Below are 23,053 nucleotides of genomic sequence, written 5' to 3'. Positions count from 1 at the left end.
AATAATAATACATTTATTTATACAGCATCTTTCATACATAAAATGCAGCTCAAAGTGGTTTACAATTAAATCAATAAAATCAAAGACATGAAATAAGAGATCAATAAGAACATGTTAGCAATAAAACAAAGACTTAGAATATAAATATAAAAAATAAAAATAAAACAGATAAATAATTAATTTAATTTCTTAAAACTATCAACAGAAGAAGCTTGTCTGATGTGTAGTGGGAGTTTGTTCCAAACCTTTGGTGCATAGCAAGAAAAAGCTGCTTCCCCCAAACTTTTAGAGTTTGTTTTGGGGATACTGAGCAAGCCCGCAGTAGATGACCTGAGGGAAAGGTTTGGAACATATTCCGATAAACAGTCAGCGATGATAGTCGCATAATAATTTATTTTCTTTCTTTTTATTTACTTTTGCTTCTCGTAATGATGTGACTTTTAAAGGGAGCATTGAAAGTTGGAAAAAAATATATAAATGTCTACTGCCGGTGACTATTATTAACATTGAGGACATGTTTCTGCTCAACAGCAGTAGAAAGGAATGTGTAGTGGCAGAGAGAGAAAGTGATTTTCTTATAATCCCCACAAGGACGTCAGAGATCTAAATATAACTTTATCTCTACATGTTGATCATGCGGTTGTTTGCAGAGGTTCCATGCAGGCAGAAACAATCCTCAAACTGATCATGGTATTGCTTTTGCTTTTGTGTTTGTTTGATATAAACCCACTTTGCATTTCCCCCTAATGGAGTCAGTGGTTGTTTCTGTGCTTAGCAAACACAAGGTTGAGTTGTTTTCTAGACTTCTGAAGTGACATGGATCCACTTGGTAGTTTTATCTAGTCTGTAAATTACAAAAATAAAAATATCCCCAGCAAAAAGTAGCAGGTGTATAAATACAAAACAAAAAGCTGAACTAAGTGTGGTCAAACCCGAACAGCAAGGAGATGAGAAACCTGGATGAAATCTGGTCATGAGTTCCGTCTCACCCAGCTACAATCTCCATCACCACCTTTCTCAGAAATTAAACGAATGTAGCAATTGTTTCTTCGTATACTTTATTAGATTTTATATGGACAGAGTTACATGGGTTACATTTACACAAGCTTGCAGAATTTGTTTATGCAAGCATTTCCTTTGACATGTAAGTTATTGCAACCAGAGGAATTAAATGTTTTACACAAAGATAGGACCATAATTAAAGCTGAGACAACATTATTACATATTTTGTGTGTGCATATATATATGTAATAGTGTACAACCATACGTTTTACAACTGGGAAATAGATTAACATGAAACAAATCTTTTAGTATGTGTTTAGGATGCCTTCAACTGTGTGTCTACATACACAAGGACTACACACTATACAAATACATAATGTTTCAGCCAGTAAAGCGAAAACACAAACAATAACAATTGCATATATGTGGATCAATACAACAAAAATACATATCTTCACCTATTTTCACATTTTACCAATAATTGAGCCAATCCAAGGTGCAGAGGAAAAACTGAACAATATTGTTTATTAAAAACAATATTTATTATTTACATAGTATAGACATATAATATTAATTTTGCCTCCAGTACCACTTGGCAGATGTTTGGTTGTATTGTTTTTTATTTAGGAACAAAACCAGTGAGTCCTAAAGGTTTGCAGTTACAGTTATTGGACCAAACTAAATGAGCTTAATTGAACTTTCCCTGGAAACTAACCCGATAAAATTACGATTTCAGACGCCTCATGTTACTGTCACAGCTTAGTACGCTCCCCTTTCAACACCTCGTCTGGAATCCCTCCCATCCAGCCGTGCACCTCCGCCCTGCCCTGACCTTTGCCTTCACTGGCCTGTGATTCACGTATGAAGTGGTTGAGCATCTGCTCAGCCGTCTGCAGGCTGGCCAGGCCACTATTTACGTCTGACATCCTGCTCTCCGCCAGCATCCCCATAGCTGCCTCCCTGTCACTGTTTGTTCGCCAATGATGAATGATCTCATTATCTAAATCCCCGATAACGTCTTCTCGGGGGTGGTGGAGGTCCATCATGGCCTCGGTGCCCCTCAGCTCCTTTTGCATGTGGTGCCGTGCCAGAGGAATTTCCTCCAGGCTGGCTGACCGGATCAGGATGGAGGAGCCAATGTTTGGACTTGAGGTGATCCTGTAATTGCCCTCAGCTGTCATGCTGTCAGACAGATTCTTAAAGCCAGAAGGGCAAGCATTGCTTTGCGGTGCTGGTAAAATCTCATTATGGATATTGAACTGGAGATGAGATGTCTGCCGCAGTTGTGCAGAGCGCAGGCCTATAGTTTCCTCACCCCCTGACTCGCTGTCTTTGTCCACGTCTGCTTCTTGGTGTCTCCACGCATGATTTCTATTCGATCCTGTCAGTATAAATCGTGGGATCTCTTCCCCAAACTCTGACCAGTCAGATTCTTCCTCCTCTGGAACTGACCCTAGTAACTGGTCCTGGCCGCCGGCGTTTGTGTTCCCGTAGGTATGGGTGTCCATGAACTGAGCCGGAGGGGGAGCGATGGGCAGAACCACCGGATTAATGGCATCGCCTGACTGAAAGTGGATGTTGGTTTTGTGATGGACAGATGTTGCCTGTAAAGGTTACAAATGGATGAGTTTATTGATTAAATGATGTAAAGTCAAATAAGATATTGTTGAGTGATTAAAGAAAAATGCTGGTAGCTGTAAGCCCATTAAAAAATTTCACAAAGGCTCATTAATATTTCAGTTGTTTAAGATAGTCGGTCAGTTTTACCCCACAGTGGCTGACAGAAATCAGAAGGAATACCAGAGTCATTTTCAATATGTTTTTTTTCACCACTGAATATGAATGTGTCTGTACAGCCACTGTCTGCCCAGAACTCAAAGGTCAAGATCTTACTTTGAATGTTTCCACACTGTTGCCAAATTTGGCATCAGCGAGCTGCACCGTCAACGCTGAGATACGCTGGTTCAACCTCTCGCGTTCTCCTTCCATATTCTGAGCCTAACACAGGAAGTACAGCAGATGAACTTTAAGCCAATGGCGGATCTAAGATTTCTATAAATCAGGGACCATAAACAGGCACATGTGTCAAAACTGGTTTCTATATATACATACACAGGTTTTAATGAATAAGGAATTCATGTTTTTGTAGCTTACGGTCAAGACACTAAGAAATACTAGTAATCTCACCACTGAGTTTAGCTTTAGCTGCAGGAGATTATTGGTCTGTTGTGTTGAGGAGCAGCTGTCATGAAGTCTAAAGACAGAGAGAGGGGAAAAGTGCAGTAGTCCACAAGAATAAAATATATTACAATCTGAATACAATATCTCTCACATGGTATGAGATCAAGAATCAGTTGCAGATCATCCATAAGAAAAAAACTGCTTCCTTTACCTCCTAAATCTATCGGTGAGGCTGCTGAGCTCCATACGTGTCGTCTGAAGCTCTGCCTCCAAAATCTTTTGGCTGTTCACAAACTCCTCTCCCAAACACTCCATCCTCACCGCTGTCTTCAGCAAATTATGATGCAGACCTTCATTCTTCTCCTGTAGTACCCTGTCAAATACAGAAAAATACAATGTACACAAGCCTTTGGTGCATTTGTTCAATGAGCAAATTCTTTCATATTTTTGCAAAAGTATTTTCATTCCTTTGGATGGAAAATCACACATATCAATGTTTTCCATGGGATTTACATCCAAATTAATGGGCGAGTGCTTTTACCAGTTAATATAATCAACAGAGTTGCATCATACTTACATTATTCTACCCAGCTCATGTGCCTCTTCCTGCATTAAAGACCCCCACCAAAAAAAGAAATAATATTTATGGTGTACAACAAAAAAAGTGAAAAGCATTCTTTGGACTACCATTATTCAATTACCCTTAGTTTGTGCATGTAACTAATCTATTGTTCTGAAATAGATAATCTATTAGTTACACAGTAACATGCACACAAATCAATACACAATCAAATGAGTGGAACATCATTGCATAACCTGTTAATTAAGCAAGTAAAACACAGGCAACTATTGACCGGTCAATAATTTCTTATTGAACATACAGTAACAGTGGATTTCAGAAAGAGTCTTGAATATAATGCCAAACCTTATGTGCTGATGAGTCAGTGAAACTTGTCCGTTCCTCCTCCAGGCTGACGGGGCTCAGAGTGTTCTTGGCTGGGTCTGCTTTAGTTATAAGAGACTCTGGCTTCCTGTGTGAAGGAGGACTGTCAGCAGAATGGCCCTTTAGATGAGTGTGGTGGTCATCATGGCCATCATGGTCGTGGTCATTGTTTTTGGAGTAGGATTGGTTGAGATGCGACTCAGGGGGATGTCCTTGGTGATGCTGGTGAGTGTCAGCGTGGTGGTCTCCATGGTGATGCTTGTGTCCTGTACTGTGGTGGTCTCCTTGGTGATTTTGGTGAGATTCAGTGTGGTGGTCTCCATGGTGATTCTGATGGGATTCAGTATGGTGGTCTTCATGGTGATGCGGATGTGATCCACCATGGTGGTCTCCATGGTGATGTTGATGGCCTGGACTGTGGTGGTCTCCATGGGGATGTTGAAGCAATTCAACAAGATGGTCTTCATGCTGTTGCTGATGTGACTCACTGTGGTGGTCTCCATGGTGATGCTGATGGGCTGGACTCTGGAGCTCTCCAAGCTGATTCTGATGGCCTGGACTGTGGTGGTCTCCACGGTGATGCTGATGGCCTGAACTGTGTTGGTTTCCATGGTGATGCTGATGGCTTGAATTGTGGTGGTCTCCATGGTGATGGCCCTCACTGTGATGGTCTCCATGGTGATGGTGATGTGGTGGGCTTTGGTCGTGTCCATGGTGTTGGTGATGTGGTGGGCTGTGGTCATCTCCATGATGATGCTGATGGCCCTCACTATGGTGGTCTCCATGGTGATGGCCCGCACTGTGGTCATCTCCATGGTGATGGTGATGTGGTGGGCTGTGGTGGTCTCCATGGTGATGGTGATGTGGTGGGCTGTGGTCGTCTCCATGGTGATGTTGATGTGGTGGGCTGTGGTCGTCTCCATGGTGATGTTGATGTTTTGGGCTGTGATGATCTCTGTGCTCAATCGATGATAGGCTGTGGTGTCTGTGTTGATGTGGTGTAGTAGGACGTTCAGTGTCTGGGTGGTTGCTATGGGGATGGTGACCTGAATTGTGGTCTCCATGGTCATGTGTTGGGGTGTGGCGACCTTCATGATGATGACTTGTGTTGGGGGGGTCTCCATGATGATAATGATGAGTTGTATTATGGTTATCTTCATGGTGAGGAGCATGACCATGGTGGTCTCCATGGTGATGGTGTGGACCGTGGCCATGGTCCTCCCCATGGTGATAATGACGGGCAGGGCCTTGATGGTCTCCATGACGATGGTGATGATGAGTTGCACTGTGGTGCTGTCCATGGTGGTGAGTTGGGCTGTAGCAATCTCCATGATGATGGTCTCCATAGTGACGGTGATGGGATGGGCTTGGGTGGCCTCTGTGGTGCTGAAAAGTGTTGTGGTGTTCACCGTGGTGGTGGGTTGGGCTATGGTGATCACCATGACGATGATGATCACGGCGGTGTCCATGGTAATGGTGATGACTTGTGTTGTGTTGGTCTCCGTGGTGATGCTGAGGACTTGGGCTCTTGCATTCTTCATAGTGATGATCATGGTGACTGGAAGTGTGATCTCCTTGGTGACGGTGGCGGCCCTTATAAGAAGAAGAGCGGTTGTGATGCTGAGGAGTCTGCGTGTGAGGTTTTTTCAAACAGCTAATGTCGGTGCAGCTTCTGGGCCTGTGATACATGTGATTGGAGGAGTCTGCAGAATCATAAGTGTGGTCGTGTGGGAAGGACTTAGAGTTAGAGAGACGAGTGGAGTGCTGACTGGTGTGGGAGTGTCTGCTGGAGGTAACTGAGTCTGCACTGGTGGGCCGAGTCCTATGCTGTCTGCGTTTCTCAGTGCGGCTGTCTATCTTACTGGCTCTGGCGGAGGAGCCCTGCCGTGGACTGCAGGCTCTTTGAGCATCTGTGACCCCAAGGGTGGTGAGTCTCATCGGGCTGAGCACCTGCCGAGTGATCTCATTCAGAAAGGCGGAGAACTTCTTTTTTTCCTTCATTAAATTCTTCTTGGCTTCACCTTTACTCGTTTCTTGTTCAATTTCATCCAAATTTCCATGGCCCTCACTGTCTTTTCGTCCAGTGAGAGCCTCCATGGATTTGGACTTGCGGAAACTTCCATCATTTCCAGAGCCTCTCACAATCTTCTGCCTTTTGCTGTGGGTAGGTCTGTTGCGGGAGGACTTGCCTTTCTCTCTTTTCTGCCTGGCCGATTGCCTGTTTTGATCACCCCGTCCCTCTATCAACGGGGCTGTGTCGTCTCCTTCTTCAAAATACCTGCTTTTCCCTGAAATGTCAGTACAGGACTGTGAGTGCTGAGGCTTCCTCGCTGGATGTCTGTCCAAACGCTCACTGCTGGTGTCAGAGGACAGGCTGGAGGAAGATGCTGAGGAGGAGGAAGAGAGGGAAGAAGAGGAGAAGGAGGAAGGGGAGGACGATGTTGATGAAGAGGAAGACGAAGAGGAGTGTGAGGAGGAACTAGTGGAGGAACTCAGGGAGGCTTCTGTGAGAGAAACACGGTGGTGATTTTGCTTGTGATGGTTATGGTGAGAGGGAGGATGATGAGTCTGGTCATTGACACTTGGCCGTCGATGGTCGGGGTGGTGATCGCTGAAAATGCTGTCCTCTGCTGATGAATGGCTGCTAGTTCAGACACAAAACAAGAGGTTAATGTCACACAGGATTCTCTGCTCCTTTAAACACAGAACCTTTACATCTCTTTACAATTAGATCCAGCTTTTTACAAATGTAATGAGAGTAGAAAAATTGCATGACTTACTCTTGGCTATAAGTGTCATCTGACTGGTGGGACTTTTTCTGGTAGTGGTGCTGATGGCGGCCTTGATTTTGGTGATGGTTCTTCGTTGGTTGAGATTTTGAGTTTGCAGTCTTTCCACGCTTGTGGTCTTTTTCTTGATGGTCACACATTTCGGACTTATCCGCTATCTGTCAGCTGGGAGTCGTCCTCAGAAACGGGTGGAATATTTATTCCCTGGTGAAATATTTCACAGTCATGATCATTATGCTCTTTCCACAAAATACATCCACAAAATGTTTTTATTTATTTAATGTTGTAATGTAAACAAGATTTTAAAAAAAATGAAATTTCATATCAAAAGATTAAGAATAACTTGTTCACAAAACTACACAACAGCAGCTACATGGTATTGCTGCATCATTTGTAAAAAAGTACAACTAGAAAACTGTTATTATTTTTGAAATGATTGCAGAGCTACATGCTGTAAAAAGCTAAATATTTGAAAAATAACTTATTTTAGCAAAATACAACATTGTTAAATACAAGCAACACTTTGACACATTCAATTTATAAAACAAAAAAAGTTTTATGATTCTAACATTATTGAGTTACTTCTATTTTAGACATTATATCAAATATTTGACTTTAAATTTTCTTGATACATCTGCAAACATCTGTACTCACGTTCTCAGGAGGTTCCAGGGATGACGCAGGCAGAGATGCTCCTTGTATCAGAGTTGCAGCCTCTCTGTGACGAACCTAGTAATAGAAGTGGGAAGCACATGTGAACGACTCACAATCACACATCAATATATATACTCTAGTGCTGTCCAATGACAGAGGAGCCAGTTTTGACAGATTTGAAGTCTATTAACTCTATTGTACACCAAATTCACTCAATACATACCAATATAAATTATTAAAATGCAGTTCTAATGTACAAATCTCTCTGTATCCTTCTTGTTACATACAATTTAAATTAAATAATTGCACAATATATTAGCAATATATACAATAAATTAAGAAATGAGAAAATATTTTTTTTTCAGGGATCTTTGGACAAGGCCACAAGGACATGACTTTAGGGGTTTGTTTGTTAAAGAAACGTGCTTGACGTCTGTTATGAGGCTCACTTTGCCAAAATGTCAGAGGATAATTAAAAAACTGCAGGGATGGTATTGTGTGTTGGAATCAGATATCAATCACAACTTTTTGAATATTCACAAAACACTCTTTTATCACTTTATGTGTTATCTGTGATGATGCTGGGTTAAGAACCACAAAGCTTTGACGTCAGGGCAAATGTCAAACGTTCAACCTTGATTGTGCAGAGCAGAGGAAGAGAAAAACTGTGCGGCTTACAGTGCACACGTCAACTACAGAGTGGCAAGTTATTGATCGGGATGTCCCTATTATGTCACTGCAATGCGCAATGTAATAACTCACAGCTACTGAGAAATAATTGAACTCCAATAGAGTGACAGAGGTAATTGCACTACATAAGACAACATGATGTTTTAATAAACCGCTCATGACAAACGCGTTCTGTGCCCAGAAATACATGAGACAACTGAAATCAAAGGGTCGGGTTGTCACATCTGTCATCCTCATTGAAAAGGGGCTTTATTATAATATTCATAGCCTCAGGCGACTTTCCCTACATCAATGTAACGTGGCTCAGATCCTCTGTCGATCAATGACAAACCTACGCAACTGTTTGCCAGACACAGTGGAAAGTCAGAGGAGGCAACTCATGCGAACATGTGATGTAGCTGTGAGTTTTTACTGATACCACTCGCCAGGGGTTATTACGAGAGTTCTCAAGGACAGTGTGTGACAACGTTACATCAAAGGGGATCTAGACCATCAGAGGCCCAGTAATGAATGCAGCAGTTTCTGACTGATTTTTCTCAGGCAACTAATTATATCCGACCGAGGAACTCATGATTGAATACACTTGTCTGTTTGTAAACAAGATTACGCAAAAACTACTGGACACATTATCAAAAAACTTGGTGGAAGGATCCACAAATCATTTTTCACTTTCTTGAACATTGTGAGATAGTTTCTGTTTGACATTTTCGTTCTAATGAGGCTGTTACAGTTGTTACATCATTTAGTAAAATGACTTTAGGAAATGAGATGTCCACATCAGCTCTATTTCAGGTAAATGAACATCATGGCCAGTGTTAGAGCTGAACAATCCTCAACATCTCTCAGTGAGTCTTTGACCAACTGTACGGCCTGTTTGAGATGACTTTGTTCAGATTCGTGAACAGATCAACATGCAGCCATCCCCTGCTGTAGTTCATCACACATGCAGTGCAGAATCACTGAGCTTTAAAGGGACTGAAATGGTTTAAGGTTGGAAATGCCATCATGTTTCATGGAAGTATGTTTAGAAGTTTTTGCGTAATGCTAAGAACAAACAAACAAACCAGACTGCACACAAACCGACAGAGGTGAAAACATAACTTCTATGGCAGGTAACTCTCTGAAACTCATAAGAAAACATACACAAATGCAAGAAAGATTGTTTTTCCGCAGAGGAAAACCTTTGGATGTTGAGTATTATGCAACAAGAAAATGTTTGTAATAGGATGCTAATTCTAAGCCAAGGTAGTAAGTAATTATCCTATGAGAGTACAATATACAGCCAGTGTTAGTTAGAAATATAAAGTGTGTATTGTCACTGGCAACTGCAGCCCTTCAGCCGCCCTGGGCTCTGTCCAGTCAGCGACTTCACTGACTTTCACAGGACATTGCTGAGGAGGTCCTGAGCCAGTCACACCACTAGGGGGAGTGATATACTAAGTATTCATGGTGTAAGGTCGATAATTAATATGGTGTTATCTACAGGCACGTCTGACTGGTATTTCTCATTCTCAGCAAAAGTTCAGTGTTCTGCTCAAGGCTGAAGCATCTTATAACCACCTTCTCCTTCAAAAAGAACAGGACATGAGATCGTTTTCTTTTTTCTATTCTTCTTTACCATCCGAAACGTGTTTGTATCTGGGATATGACAATGTGACATTATGCAGAAAATGATTTTTAGTTACAACATTTTTAACTGCAATAAAACATGCCATTTAATTATACAAACTAGAACCCAACAACAAATTTGTAATTTGAATCTGGTCCAAACATATCTCTGTTGGTCATGTTAACACAGACTGAGGCATCTACAGTATCAAGTCATAAACACACACAAACCCTGTGACTCTATGTGAGCTTGTATTTACTGCAGGTGAAATAAGGTCCACACATGATCTTTGAAAGGAAACTTTTATTACGGGAGTCAGAGAAATATGTAGTCTTGCCAGAGAAATTAGAGAGAGTAAATGAGTAGTTACTTGCCGTTATGGTGCAATTTTGCTTTGTGTTATTTTCACTCATAAATCTTTCTTTGACAAATTTACAATTTACTATGGTGGTATCCATATGTCACAATCTGTTACTAAAACCTGGGAAGAGGAATAACATGTTTGAACAACTGCAGTCAAATATGGAATAGTAATATATTTGTTTTATAACTTAATATTATTCATCATCATAGAAATTGAAATAATACAACTTCCTGCACTCTTGATTTTGCCTGTGCACAGCAGATGATTCATGAAGTGTGAAAAATATTAACATACTGAAGTTCTGTAGTATTCCCCTTTAATAGACGGTCAAAAAAACATCAGGGAAATGTACATGTATGGCAAGTCTAAAAGCAATACACTCAATTTCAGAAATAAAGCAGACACCCATAAATAGTTGTGTTAATCATGTGAGGGGGTATTTGATTCCAGTTCTGACCTCTTCTGTAAGGCCACTCAATTCAAATCCACATGTGGAATCAGTTTGTAACCCTGTGAACGTTACTTAACGTTTCGTAACTGAATATATACATTCTGACATTTCAACCAGCAACGGATGTTCTCTCAACATCAACAGCGTTTTGATTAGTTTCTAATGAACTAAAAATTTGACCTTAAAAAAGGTCAGTGACGAATGTTAGTAAATATAAATACTCTTTGTCAACAGATAGCAACACTTACTGGACCCTTTTATCTACCGTTCACGATTTCAGGCCTTGGTCCAACATTAAACTTTCAGGTTGCTTAGCTGGGATCACAGAGCACCTCCTGAATGTTGTGACATATTTTCATGGTCAGAAGGGCCATGGCATGTTTGTAATGTCTGATGTAAATGAATGGATCCAGTAATTCCATTCTGAAGAGATGCAGCATCTCTTTTCCACTCAAGTTGGGTAAACAGCTCCCTCTACTGGCATAACCGTGTATTGAAAGTCCCAAGGTAACACAGAAGGAAGAGAAACAGATCGATGCTGGTATTCAGTTTTTCCCCACTCGAATGTTGGGGTTAAGAAGAGGATCTAAATTTGGGTCTGAGCCAGCCGAGGCACGTCCGAGTTTAGCCATGATGATTATCAACGTAAAAAATCCAAGCACTCCGACCAGAAGGAGCATGAAGACCCGCTGCCTCCAGGACAGAGATGTCCGCTTTCCACCGGTGCGGTTCCTGGAAAGATTAATACATTTGTTAAATTTGAGATCACAAAACCATGTCATAAAACTTATTCCAAGTGTCACAGCAGTAACTCGTAGAACTTACTTGAGAATTTGAGCAAACCAACTTAACGCTGGTCTTCTCCGGTATTTGTCGTCGTCAAAGTCAATCTGTGTGACAGAGCTTTGGCCGACGTCTCGAGTATCATAGAGCTTTCTTGGGGATGATGCTGGAGAATAACAACAAACAGAAAAGCGACTCTTGAGTTTCTTTACGTTTTAGGCAACACAAGGGAACGCAGAGCTGCAGAGAGGACTCAGATGGCTTTTCATTGCTTTACCTGAGTGTAATGTTACAGTGTCACAGGCGTTGCCAGTAGTAAAGTTCATTACGGACTGCTCCTGCAAATTTGGATCCCCATTTTTACGAGGACCACCAAGATCTTCCTGTGCTGGAGCTGAGACTGGGTTTGGTGGTGGACTGACGCTGGTGTTGTAGGAGTGGCTTGGGTATACGTTACTTTGCTCTTGTGCTGTCGAGACAGAAAAAGACATCATTTAATTATTTGATCATGTTGCCCAATATGTACACATGTTGACTTTCACTGTAAACTAAACCTCAAAAGTGCAATATGTAACTTCAGCCACTGGGAGTCTCAATTAAAACGATAACAAAAGAGCTAGCTTGATGATGTCATGTAGCAGCGTGGGATCATGGGAGATGATGTTGAAAATCTACCTGATGCAACTCAGGGGTAAATTATGTTGATGGATGAGGTAATGTGTTAAAGATTTATTCATGTAATAAAAAGGAGAAGCTAACACAAAGAGTGGCCAATACAAATAGTGAAAGGAAAAAAAAAAACTTAATTTAACTTGATTTAAACATGGCTTGAAAGATTTTAGATGATGAAAGTTGTTTCTAGTTGTTTAAGACATTTGAATGAAGAATTGTTACATATTGTATGTTTCAATAACAGCTAAAAATATTTGAAATTCTCTAAAAAAAACAAAACATTATGTCTTACCATCAAATGTTGACCAGTCAGTATAATCAGTGACATCATTTGCTGTGGGCTCCTCAAGGGCCTCAATGGGCTCTTCAATCTGTCAGTCAGAGATCCCATTTTATTAATGTTTGAACATTACATCTTTAAAATGTGCATTTTAAATATAGCCGGAGGGTTCACACAATTCTGGATGTCTTATTTTCTTTTCATTTCATTTGTTTTCAGAAAGATTGTCAAATGGTTGTGAGAGCAACACAGAAAGGATTTAACGAGAACAGGCCCTTACCAGCGGCAGCCCTAAACCAGCTCTAGCCCAGTTAACAGATGACAGCTGTTCTTTCAGCACATCGGCAATTGGGCTGGCCAGGTTAGAGGGGGGAAACACTGGACCCTGACAGGTGGGACACTGGTACCCTGCTGGAGCCGTATGGAGTGGCAGTCGAGATGCCAAGTTATTAAGACAGGACCAGTGGAACACATCTGTGGATGGCAAAAACAATTTCTTGAAATCCAAACAGGGAAGGGATGCCTTTTTTTTTTCTCTCCATGTGATTTGCTTGACCAATACATCCCCATGAATTTAATATAAATAGAAAATGTAGAATCTTACCATAGCAGATGAGTCTGACTGTGTCTTGTGCATTCAGCAGAGTATTACACAGAGCACAGTTAGGGTTGTAGTCGCTGTCCTGGAGCCATTGCAGATATGACTGCACGATACACTGAAGGGCAGGGGATGGAAATGCAGAATTTTAATTTGAGCACAATATGTTTTTTCAGAAATACACGTATTGTGATACTCATTCGCCCACTCACCTTGTTGTGGTTGGAGACGAGGCAATGCTCACACACATTGACACGATGCTCGAAGCAGAATAAATTGGTCACCTTTCTCTTTGGGCACTTGCAGAGACCCATAGCCACCTGTGCTGTTTGGATGACAACCAACAGTCCAGCAGGTTTGTTAAAGATGCATATACATGAACAATATCAGTTCTCATTGTTCCATAACTTAGAAACTGCCCTTGTTTTTAGTGTGAGCAGGGGTAGAAGCAAGAGGTATGTCTTCATTACTTGAATAAAGTATTAACATTTAAAGGTTTACATTGTATCAATGTATCCTGGGGTAAATGTTCTCTTGCAGACATAACAGAGGCAATAGCTCTTTATTTTTTTCCTGACAGCCTGACACGTTTGCTGTTGGTATATTTCTGCTTGTGACCACTTCAGGTGCAAAAACTTCCTCACTCGCCTCATGTTGAGAGTAACATTTTTGAGGAAATTCATCATTGACTCATTTAGATAAAGAAACTTGCTTTGAAAGTTATTTAATTTGCTGCTTTAGTCAAATACAGACATAACTGTCTGAAGACTTTGTTCTGTTACAGTTTTTCCAATTGATTTTTCCAAAGAATCTTGACATACGACAATAAATGTAAATATTGTGAAGGAGGATTGTGAGCATATTCTCACAAACTGACATGTTAGTATTTCCAGGGATTTTGGTAATAATAATAATAATAATAATAATACATTATAATACATACATACTACATTATATATTACGATTGATTAAGCATTAAGATCTATTACACTTCCCAGCCAGCAAGCAATAATGAAATGAATGCTACATTTTAACTGTTGAACTGTCTGCGTGTCAAGTTCAGCAAGAACCTTGACAGAGAAACCTGAAATGGCTACACTCTAATATGTACTACACACTACAATAAAAAACAAGTCCAGAATAGGACAGAACACAAGGTGAGAAGTCTAATAAAAACAAACTGATATGTAAAACAACAGGATCAACAGTGTAGTCCTTTAAACAGACAAAAGAAAAAGGCCATTCCAAATGTTATTAAGTGACATTTTCTGAGATTTCTGTTCAAGCATAGTGACATTAAGATACACATACTCTCCTAGTTGTCATGTCACCAGCAGCCAAATTATTATTAAGTATGATTATATTATGCATCAGAGTTGCTGTTTTCAAAATCAAATCCTCGTCATGTTATGGATATAAACAGGTTATCATGAAACCATTTGATTTAATCATTGAGTGTTTATCAGTAGCATTCAGCTCTTAGAGCAGCTCACACTGATTGCTGACGTGATTTGTATTCCTGTGTCTGCACTATTTAGGCCAAACAAACACAAGCTACACGTTTCTGCAGGTCGTGGGTCTGACTTCATGTTACACCACAAACTAAAAACACGTCTTATTAGCTCCAACGCCAGCTCTTTCCTGCCAGCGTCCACCTGAGCTAGCATTAGCTGCTAGCTAAGCTGGAAGTTATCAGGTGAGGCGACGTTAGCGGGCTAACCTAGCTAGCAGCAGGAGTTGAGGAAGTGTCAGCTCAGGTGATAAAATACTTGGCTCTTACCTGTCACACAGACTTTAATCACGTCCCGGCCTGTTCAGACTTTGAGTGGCTGTCATTGACGCTTCCTGCTCGGATCCTCACGGGAGGCGGATACACAAGCTGTCATCGGTAAAGTAGCAGCAGCAGCAGCTAGCTGGTTCCTCCCTCTCTGTTTATGTGCCACGTCTCTTCCGCTTCGTGTCTCTCTGTTGTGAAACAGGAATCCGCACACCGCCACCTGCTGACCGGAGTGTGTAACGTTCTTCTTCTTTCTCTTACATAAAGTGCTCTCGGTGGTTGGCACACAGGCTTATAGATGCAACGCGGCCCTCCACTGGACCGGAGTATGGAACGAATACATTAATTTGTTTGCTCATTTTCCTGACGTATCCCCCAATGTAAAATTGTGCTTTCCGTTATTTAGTGCTGATATTAATTCACTTATTTCTTCACCATGCCTGTCACAATTTAGAGGTAATTCTGCCCGGTTACCAATTATTATCACACAGATCAAGAATATAGTCTCCTTCAAAAGATCACTAAAAGAAAACTACAAAATTCAGCTTTGAAGTGGTTGCCTTGTTGTTATTTTTGTGTATTATTATTATTATAAGGTTTTTTAAAAAACTTGTGTGTGTCCAATTCTATGGTTTCAAATTGGTTACAGTTTTTAGGGTGCAGCTAATGGGGATCCTAATAAATAAACATATAGTGTTTCATAGTTTACAGTTTATTAGAATTGGTGTATATTCAAATCGTATGTCTTCTAGGTCCTTATTTTTAGGAGGGTTCCAACCATCTCTTTGTCTGGGCTCCTGCCCCACATTCCATTAATGGCCTCATGTTTGTAAAACTTGTAATAATATTTTCCTGTGTCTGTGTGCACATATGATGCTTTAAAGAACAGCACTTGTAGGTAAATGAATGTTCAAATGATTGTTTAGCATAATGCCAACATGTCGACCTTCTCGTCTCCTTCATCTTATAGGAAGCTATGGAAGGAAGACATCCAAAGTGTCCATATATGTACTGTCTCCATGGTGATATTTTGATTTCGTGTTTGAAAGTGGTGACAAGCTCTCAGGGGATATTATGACACATTGGTTCATATGATTTTCAATGGGGCTTGATTTAAGCATTTTGCATTCCCTATACACCCACTTTGTAGGGTGTGATCTGCTGTGTCCCTGCGGATTAACCCATACACTGACAAAAGCTTGACCCTCCTAATTCGTGGAGGCATTTTGAAACGTTTTCAATCTGCTTTGCAGAAATGGGTAATATTGTAAATGCTACACTACACATGTAGAGAGTCTGCTTAATGCGATGTTCTATATCAGCAGCTGCTGCAATGAGTGTTCATGTAGCCTCCTTTTTATAAACTGCACAACAGGCTGTTACCAGTTTGTATTCCGTCTATATAAGTAAGTGAAGAAAGTGACATCTAAGGGCAAATTTTGAGCTGTTATGATGTATGATTTAGTAAAACAGACTTTGTATCTGCTCATTATCTTCACAGTGCTGTTTTGTATTCCTTATCCTCTCTCATTACCTGAATAAACATGTTACTTCACACTGCAGAAGACTCTCTCCTTTATGTCACGCTTATAACAGCAGCCACAATGTAAGCCTGAAGCCTTTTAGACAGAAATATATTGATGCCACAGCAGCACAAGGAAGTAAAAGAACAAATAAGTAGTAAAGATAAATAGCCACTGCATAATTTAGTAGCATCTGCAATATGTAGGGTAAAGAAAATGATATATATATATAGTCCTACATTTTTATTAGATTTTTTTGCACTCATGTTGAATTGTAGTGAAGAGGCATCAAAGGGATACAAATGTCAAGTGTAACACAATCACATTTCTTTCCATAAAAAACAGCAGCAGAAATCTCCATGTTCTGCTGGGCTCCTGCCTTTTCGCGTCAGATTGCAGTTAACGTGTTTACTCAGCAGATGGTGCACAAACTGACAGCCAAGAGCTATTAGCTTTTACCAAGAACACAAAGAGTGCACACTATAAACACTATACATGCACAGGAAGATGTTACCCTTTCAATAGCGGAACAGAGCCCAAAAGGGGGTCAGATTATAGATCTTCTATCTGTGCGTGGATCCTTTAAATAGATATCAATGAATGTAGGAATCAATGACCCGAGGCATTTGTATGACTGCAGCGACTTCATCAGAACCAGTAAAAGACAAAGGAGAACAGATGTTATGAAGGAGCAAGTGTAGTTTTTGAAATTGCTCATAATTAGCAGATCACCGAGATGGTTTGATTGCAGCAAAATGTGAGTCTTCATTTGATCTAATGGTGTTGTCTTAATGTGCAGCATTTGACTCTGGTCTCGAGGAGAGAGTGTGCTGAATGTCATAAATGTAAATGGGAGAAGAAGACAGTATAGGGGACGTTGGGAAATGACTGTCATAAAAACCTTCCCATCCTTGACAGACATCAACATAGTTAGAGTCATTCAGAGCAGTTGATTTACAAACTTGGGCCCTCACATGGCAGCCATGATAGCTCACGGTCCAGCCCTGCGGACAAGCATTTTTCTTTAAACGCATATTAATGACATCAGCGTGTGCGGGATGCTCTCTGCATGAATAACAACGACGTTTTGTCTTTACAGTATATGCATGTCTGCGAGTGGGTGTAAATGGCCATGAACGTATTGGAGAACGAGGGTACAATTTTTTTCCCTTCACACTTCACTGCACATGCGAATTGCCTGTGGAGGGAAGTGAGTGAATCAAAAATGAAAAAGAAGAAGAAGCGCCCACAGTCCGAGTGCAAAGGCAGGAAGCGGAGATGTGCGGAACATCTGTGAGGTTTCATGCACAGAAATTAAAAAATAAAACAGTTTAATGCAACTGAGTGTAAAATCCATCCTCGATTTAACATCCACCCTTGTTATACAAGATTTGTGTGAATAGGGGGTTTCTAAATGCTTAAATAAGTGTAAATACATGTGGGATCACCTCACCCCCAGTGGCATATTGTTTAATTTGTTTGAGTTAGAAATATGAATATGAGACTAAATGGCTTTGTGCAAATGAGCTTGATCTGGTAGTGTCCTCGGCTGTGACCAGGGACACACACACAGTATAAATCACAGACTGAGCGTAAGGACACGGGGAAAGGGCATTTGAAAAGCACTGGTGCGATCAGATGGAAGGGAAATCTAGAGACAAATGACAGAGGCGCTGGAGGACAAACCAGCCCTGGAGCTGAGGCAGCTGGGTCTCAAACACCGACGGGAGAGGTTGTCGGGTTGCGCGGGAGCTCACTGATTGATTGAGTCTGGCAACTATTGATCAGCTATCAGCTCTATCTGTGAGGGAAAGTGTTAAGATTCAGACGTGGCTTGTTTAATGTATTAGTTCCCTGATGGGAGGGGTAACGGGACTGGGCCCTCAATCAGAGGGCTGCTGGAAATCAAGAGAGTCTGTTTTGGTCATTTCTTACATGAGTGATGACTTTTTGATGTGGTTCAGCTTTGTCACGCGGGAGATCTGCATCGCCCCACCATCCATGAGTCCCATCAAGCTTTGCCGTGGTGTTATGGACTCATTCTGTACATATCATGCCATGTCTAGAAATCTCACATTTTCAAGTCTTGCAACTTCACAATTATTTTCACACCCTCCTCTGCCCGGACTCTTTACAAACAGATGCACCATGTTCTACTGTACAAATCATGTCTCGTGGCTCCAAGAATTGCTGATCAAATAGATGAAAAAACATTTTATTTTAAACAGACATGATCTATCACTACACTGTGACATAGAGTTTTTCAATTGAGGTTTCAGTTAATTGTTAAATGTTACAACAGTGAATTTGTGTGAATCACAGGCTGCACCTGCAGTTACTTACATGCAGGTACAGAGCAATAACTAGAATGGCTCTTAGTAGATTGAACCTCCACTAAGGCCCAACAATCTCCTTATGATACCACATTCAGATCCAGATTTGAATTGGTTGTAAATATGCCAGATTTGATTTCATCCATCCCTCCATAACTATTCAGTGCGGGGGGGAGCCAATGCCTTTTTTCTTACACTTTAATTAAAGAGGAATCACTGTCACTATCATCATTGATCATTATCACTATGATCTATCATTCATTTGAAATTTCAAAGCTTGGATTTAAGGTCCTGCGCAGCTATTTAAAAAAAAAATAGAGAACGTGGCTATTGTTGGGTGAACACATTTATTGTGAATTGAATTGAGTTGAAAGCATTAATTGTTTCATTCACGTCGAGTCCTGCTGTGATAATTATCTGTTATGAACAAAAGGAAACAATAGGCTGCAATCTGCAAGAGGAAAAGAGAAAATAGAACAGGTAAAACATTTATATGGTAGCAATGTCTGTTCCATAATCATCTTGAGCACCTGACACAATCTCACACTCCTCTGGGGGTCCCGCTCGGCTGGGTAAACATGACTCTGTTTACCCCATTTTACACTGAGCTTGTGCTATGAAATTTATTTCTGCATTTGTTTGTACGTGTTTTGTTGTTTCTCTTGTACTTTTGGGTGTGATAAGTGAAAATGAGGCTAAATCCAATCCACAGTCGTCAAATAATTTAGAATATAATTACACTGTGGATACTGTTACTTTATCAGGATGGCCGATCAGAGGCAAATCCATCAGGCTTTGCTCTGAAAGAAATTGGATTGACTGATTGATTCATGTATGTCAAGTGAAGGGCAAAGAGACGGACACAAAGAAACCACAGAGAGTGAGAGCAGGTCAGGGGAGGGGAGTCGCAGATGTATGGATGAAGCATGGCCCCCTGATGGGGGGCGAAGAGTATCGAATCAGACAGAGACAAATGGAGTGTGAGAGACAGAGAGAAAGAAATTCAGACATATGCCTGCTGACCTCAACCCTTTTTTACCCATCCAATCGATACAGGGAAATGCACGTATGTGTGTGGTGTGTGTATGTGCTGGGAAGGTTCTGTCTGTGTTGCTCCCAATAAAGAGCAGAAACACACTGACATTACCTCAGCCCTGTCTGACTCCTCCCTGGCCTCCCAACCTTTGCATATGACTCTATTTAATTTGGGACCCAGTAATCTCATAACGGACAGAGAAGCCTGGAGCACTTAGACCATCCTGGTCGCTGAGCTTGGGGAGGAAAGTGGGAAATAAAACATAAAACATCACTGCTGCACAAACGATAATGCTTCCTCAGGTCATGCACATAAAATGTGCATATAAAGTGCACTTGTGCAAATGTTCATCATTTAACAAATATAGTTGCATTGTCGTACAAAACAATTAATCACTCAATAAAAATGAATGGTTGGTTATTACAGTATAGGTGCTTTTTGTCTGAGTGCCAGACTCCCTCACCCACCCACTCACTCACATGCAAACAGACTCACTGGCTGATAGAGAAAAGAAAACATTTCTTAGACAGATGCCTGTTATATCCTGTGTAATACTGCAGTGCATTTACGCAGCAGAGAATTCTGCAAACTTTCTATAAATCAGCTGAAATGTGTTGTATCCCACACAGGATTCACCCCTATCAGCCTTATTATTGGTTCCCCCACCGTTTAAGACCTAAAATTTTAATACACATCTTTTGCCAATTAGGGAGAAGCTCTCGCTTGGCATTATTCAAATCCAAAAGTGCATAACGATCACAGAGGAGAGGAAGAGAAGTGAGACTCTGTCCTTTGTGTGAGATCAAGACAGGTCACAACACAACAGCAGCCAGCATCAGACTAAGCAGGACCTGCTGTTCACAGTAGAGCGCCATCTGTGAAGAAAGACAGAACGCAGGCAAGGATTAAATGTTCCAGCTCCAATAGAGTGAAGGCGAAATAGCCAAGTATACATACATACATACATTCATACATACATACATACATACATACATACATACATACATACATACATACATACATACATACATACATACATACATACATACATATTTAGAAAATATGACAAGATGGTGAATATCCCTTGTACATTTGAAGGTCTTCTGCACAATTTAGGTTGCCAACTACCAGTAGATGTTAGCAGGTGTTAGTGGCCACCAGCGGATGTTAGGGACATAACTGTTAACCTTAGCGTCATTAAATGTTTTGACCTTGTGATCAATGATACAGGCCGAACTTGAGAGTACACTGAGGCTAAAGGTAAATCTGACTACTGGCTTGTGTGGCAGTACTATGAAAGCCATGTGGCCGCTCAGTAGATCAGGCATCATTACCTCTTTGCCTTTTTAAACTAAACACTTTCCCTTTTTAGAACATAGGACAAGATGGAGAATATCCCTTGTACGTTCTACCGCACTAATTAATGCCTACCACCAGTTGATGTTATAGGATGTTAGTGACCACCAGTGGATGTTAGGGACATGTACCTTAGAGCCATCAGGTGTTTCAGCCTTTTAATCACAAGACACCCTCTTCTAAGGCTGGCCCACCACACGTTGATCAGACCTGGGTTAATGTCCCTAGCATCTTGGGGCCAGTTGGGATCTTTCCTACTGATCCAGAGCCATTGGCTGCAGCGTTCTGGAGTGTGTGATGTCTCTTTTATGGTCTGGCGCAGGGCTTGTCCATGGATCCCCAGATCTTTGAGAAACCTGATGATGGATGATGCAAAGAAACCCCTGCAGCCAACCTCCACAGGGCAAAAATCTCCCAGTCTCGGGCTTGCTCCAACTGCCCACTCCTGGTCAGTGGAGGAGGCCCTCTCTGTCCCTGTTCCCCCTCACGGACAAAAGTTGTCCTTTGGACTGAGTTTGATGTTTTTGAATGGCAAGGCCTTGGTAGCAGTTATCTTTGTTTCTATTGTTGCTGCAAGGCATTTGAGTACCTGGTTGTGTCTCCACATATACCTACCTTGGGAGAGACTTATTTTACAACCAGTGAGGATGTGCCTGAGGGTTGCTGGAGTTGAGCATAGTGGGCAGGATGGATCTTCGTTTAGCCACTGCTGTAGGTTTTTTGGTGAGGGAAGGACGTCATAAATTGCTCTAAGCAGGAAGCTAATCTTGCTTGCTTCCATTCCCCAGAGGTCCTTCCAGCTGATCTTTCTTTTTTCTATGCTTTCCCATTTCATCCACTGCCCCTGTCTGGCTTGAGTGACAGCCTCCGCACATCTTGCAGCCTCTTCCTGATGCTTGATCAAGAGATCTGATCTTTTACCTTTGCTTATTGAGATGCTTCTTGATTTTGATTTATTGATCCTGATCAATATACAATCCTTGTTCCAGCCATGATGCCTACTTCCAGACTCTGCCATATGGTGGTAAAATCTGGTGTCATAAAGCAGAATTGCAGATCTTCGAAATAGGCTTTAATCAAATTTGTGATGGGCTCTGGTACTTTGCAGAAGTCGGAAGCAGCCCAGAGGACACTATGTGGTACTGACCCAAATGCATTAGCAAGATCAAGGAAGATGACATGTAGATCTCGCTTCTCACTCTTGGCTGATTGGATTTGGTGCCAGATCACTCTAGTGTGTTCTAAACATCCAGAGAACCCTGGAATTCAAGCTTTTTGGACCGTTGTATCCACCAGCTTGTTCTTTACCAGATAGCTTGTCAATCATCGGCTATGACGATTTCAAGAACTTGAAGGGTTCTTTAAAGAAACAAGTTCTTGCTCATTCTTTTCTTTTCTGAGCTGTTCTTGGGCGCTCTGCTCGCCTTAACCCTTTGATACACAACATGGGTCAAAAGTGACCAGACTCAGACTGTATGCGTCATTTTGTGTGTAGACTTGATGTAGAAATACAAAATGTATGTTTGTTTGTAAAGTAAAAAAGTAAAACTGAAAATAAGGATTTGTTGTATTCAAAAACTAAATATTTAATGAATATTTAGAATATTAAATGATGAAATAAATTGATTTCAAAGGTATAGCAAAGAAACACTCAGCCATGCATGCAATAACATAGGAAATGAATGCCGGTAATTTTTGACTTATGTGCATAAGGGGATTGCATAGCTTGTGTATCAAAGGGTTAAGGTTGTCAGTCGGCTCTTGATGTTCTCCTGTAGTATGTTAATTCCCCCTTTCTGCTCTTCTGAGGCTTTTATCCACTGCTTTTTAAGCTGGCTCCTCTCCTGTACCAAGCGTTCTATTACCAGCTGCCTTCTGAATACATATATATTCATTTTGGTCATTTGGGTACTTTTGGTGGAGATTCGGATCAGGGGACAGGTCAGGAATTTTTTCTTTCTTTCTTTAACATTGCAAGAAATGGTGTGTATGCATTAATCTTAGGACATGTA

General features: G+C 41.1%; 2 protein-coding genes across 5 annotated transcripts; both read right to left on the bottom strand.

The window, feature by feature from the left end:
* Positions 1 to 1,044: 1,044 nt before the first annotated feature.
* Positions 1,045 to 8,253, bottom strand: si:dkey-273o13.3 (repetin). Of its 3 annotated transcripts, none has more exons than XM_047343350.1 (8): positions 8,248 to 8,253; positions 6,907 to 7,061; positions 4,109 to 6,770; positions 3,761 to 3,789; positions 3,395 to 3,556; positions 3,190 to 3,256; positions 2,896 to 3,000; positions 1,045 to 2,606 (listed from the first exon to the last, which is right to left on the bottom strand). In XM_047343350.1, exons 2-8 carry the CDS (start codon positions 7,053 to 7,055, stop codon positions 1,755 to 1,757), a joined length of 4,026 nt encoding a protein of 1,341 aa, XP_047199306.1. In that variant the 5' UTR covers positions 7,056 to 7,061; positions 8,248 to 8,253; the 3' UTR covers positions 1,045 to 1,754. The 3 variants fall into 3 exon arrangements, with proteins under 3 accessions (XP_047199306.1, XP_035033825.2, XP_035033826.2); XM_035177934.2 differs by lacking the exon at positions 8,248 to 8,253 and adding an exon at positions 7,570 to 7,697 and having other exon boundaries at positions 6,907 to 7,119; XM_035177935.2 differs by lacking the exon at positions 8,248 to 8,253 and adding an exon at positions 7,570 to 7,697 and having other exon boundaries at positions 4,109 to 6,767; positions 6,907 to 7,119.
* A 1,903-nt stretch (positions 8,254 to 10,156) lies between these two features.
* Positions 10,157 to 14,983, bottom strand: zfpl1 (zinc finger protein-like 1). Of its 2 annotated transcripts, none has more exons than XM_035179313.2 (8): positions 14,797 to 14,983; positions 13,229 to 13,336; positions 13,023 to 13,134; positions 12,699 to 12,892; positions 12,431 to 12,509; positions 11,744 to 11,935; positions 11,509 to 11,632; positions 10,157 to 11,415 (listed from the first exon to the last, which is right to left on the bottom strand). In XM_035179313.2, exons 2-8 carry the CDS (start codon positions 13,328 to 13,330, stop codon positions 11,229 to 11,231), a joined length of 990 nt encoding a protein of 329 aa, XP_035035204.1. In that variant the 5' UTR covers positions 13,331 to 13,336; positions 14,797 to 14,983; the 3' UTR covers positions 10,157 to 11,228. The 2 variants fall into 2 exon arrangements, with proteins under 2 accessions (XP_035035204.1, XP_035035203.1); XM_035179312.2 differs by having other exon boundaries at positions 13,229 to 13,341; positions 14,797 to 14,982.
* Positions 14,984 to 23,053: the final 8,070 nt, after the last annotated feature.

Source organism: Hippoglossus stenolepis, chromosome 15 (genome assembly GCF_022539355.2).
Source record: "Hippoglossus stenolepis isolate QCI-W04-F060 chromosome 15, HSTE1.2, whole genome shotgun sequence".
Taxonomy (NCBI): Eukaryota; Metazoa; Chordata; class Actinopteri; order Pleuronectiformes; family Pleuronectidae; genus Hippoglossus; species Hippoglossus stenolepis.
The sequence above is the reverse complement of the archived record's forward strand: the minus strand, read 5'-3'. Positions and strand labels throughout refer to the sequence as shown.

What these genes read in the sequence shown, in the direction of transcription:
- si:dkey-273o13.3 (XM_047343350.1), bottom strand. Translation starts at nt 7,055, where the DNA reads ATGTGTGACCATCAAGAAAAAGACCACAAGCGTGGAAAGACTGCAAAC. An exon ending in GATGACACTTATAGCCAAGA is followed by an intron (nt 6,771 to 6,906) that starts GTAAGTCATGCA and finishes TGTCTGAACTAG; the next exon opens with CAGCCATTCATCAGCAGAGG. An exon ending in CTGACTCATCAGCACATAAG is followed by an intron (nt 3,790 to 4,108) that starts GTTTGGCATTAT and finishes TCTTTAATGCAG; the next exon opens with GAAGAGGCACATGAGCTGGG.
- zfpl1 (XM_035179313.2), bottom strand. Translation starts at nt 13,330, where the DNA reads ATGGGTCTCTGCAAGTGCCCAAAGAGAAAGGTGACCAATTTATTCTGC. An exon ending in CTGGTTTAGGGCTGCCGCTG is followed by an intron (nt 12,510 to 12,698) that starts GTAAGGGCCTGT and finishes TCTGACTGACAG; the next exon opens with ATTGAAGAGCCCATTGAGGC. An exon ending in TGACTGGTCAACATTTGATG is followed by an intron (nt 11,936 to 12,430) that starts GTAAGACATAAT and finishes CTGTCTCGACAG; the next exon opens with CACAAGAGCAAAGTAACGTA.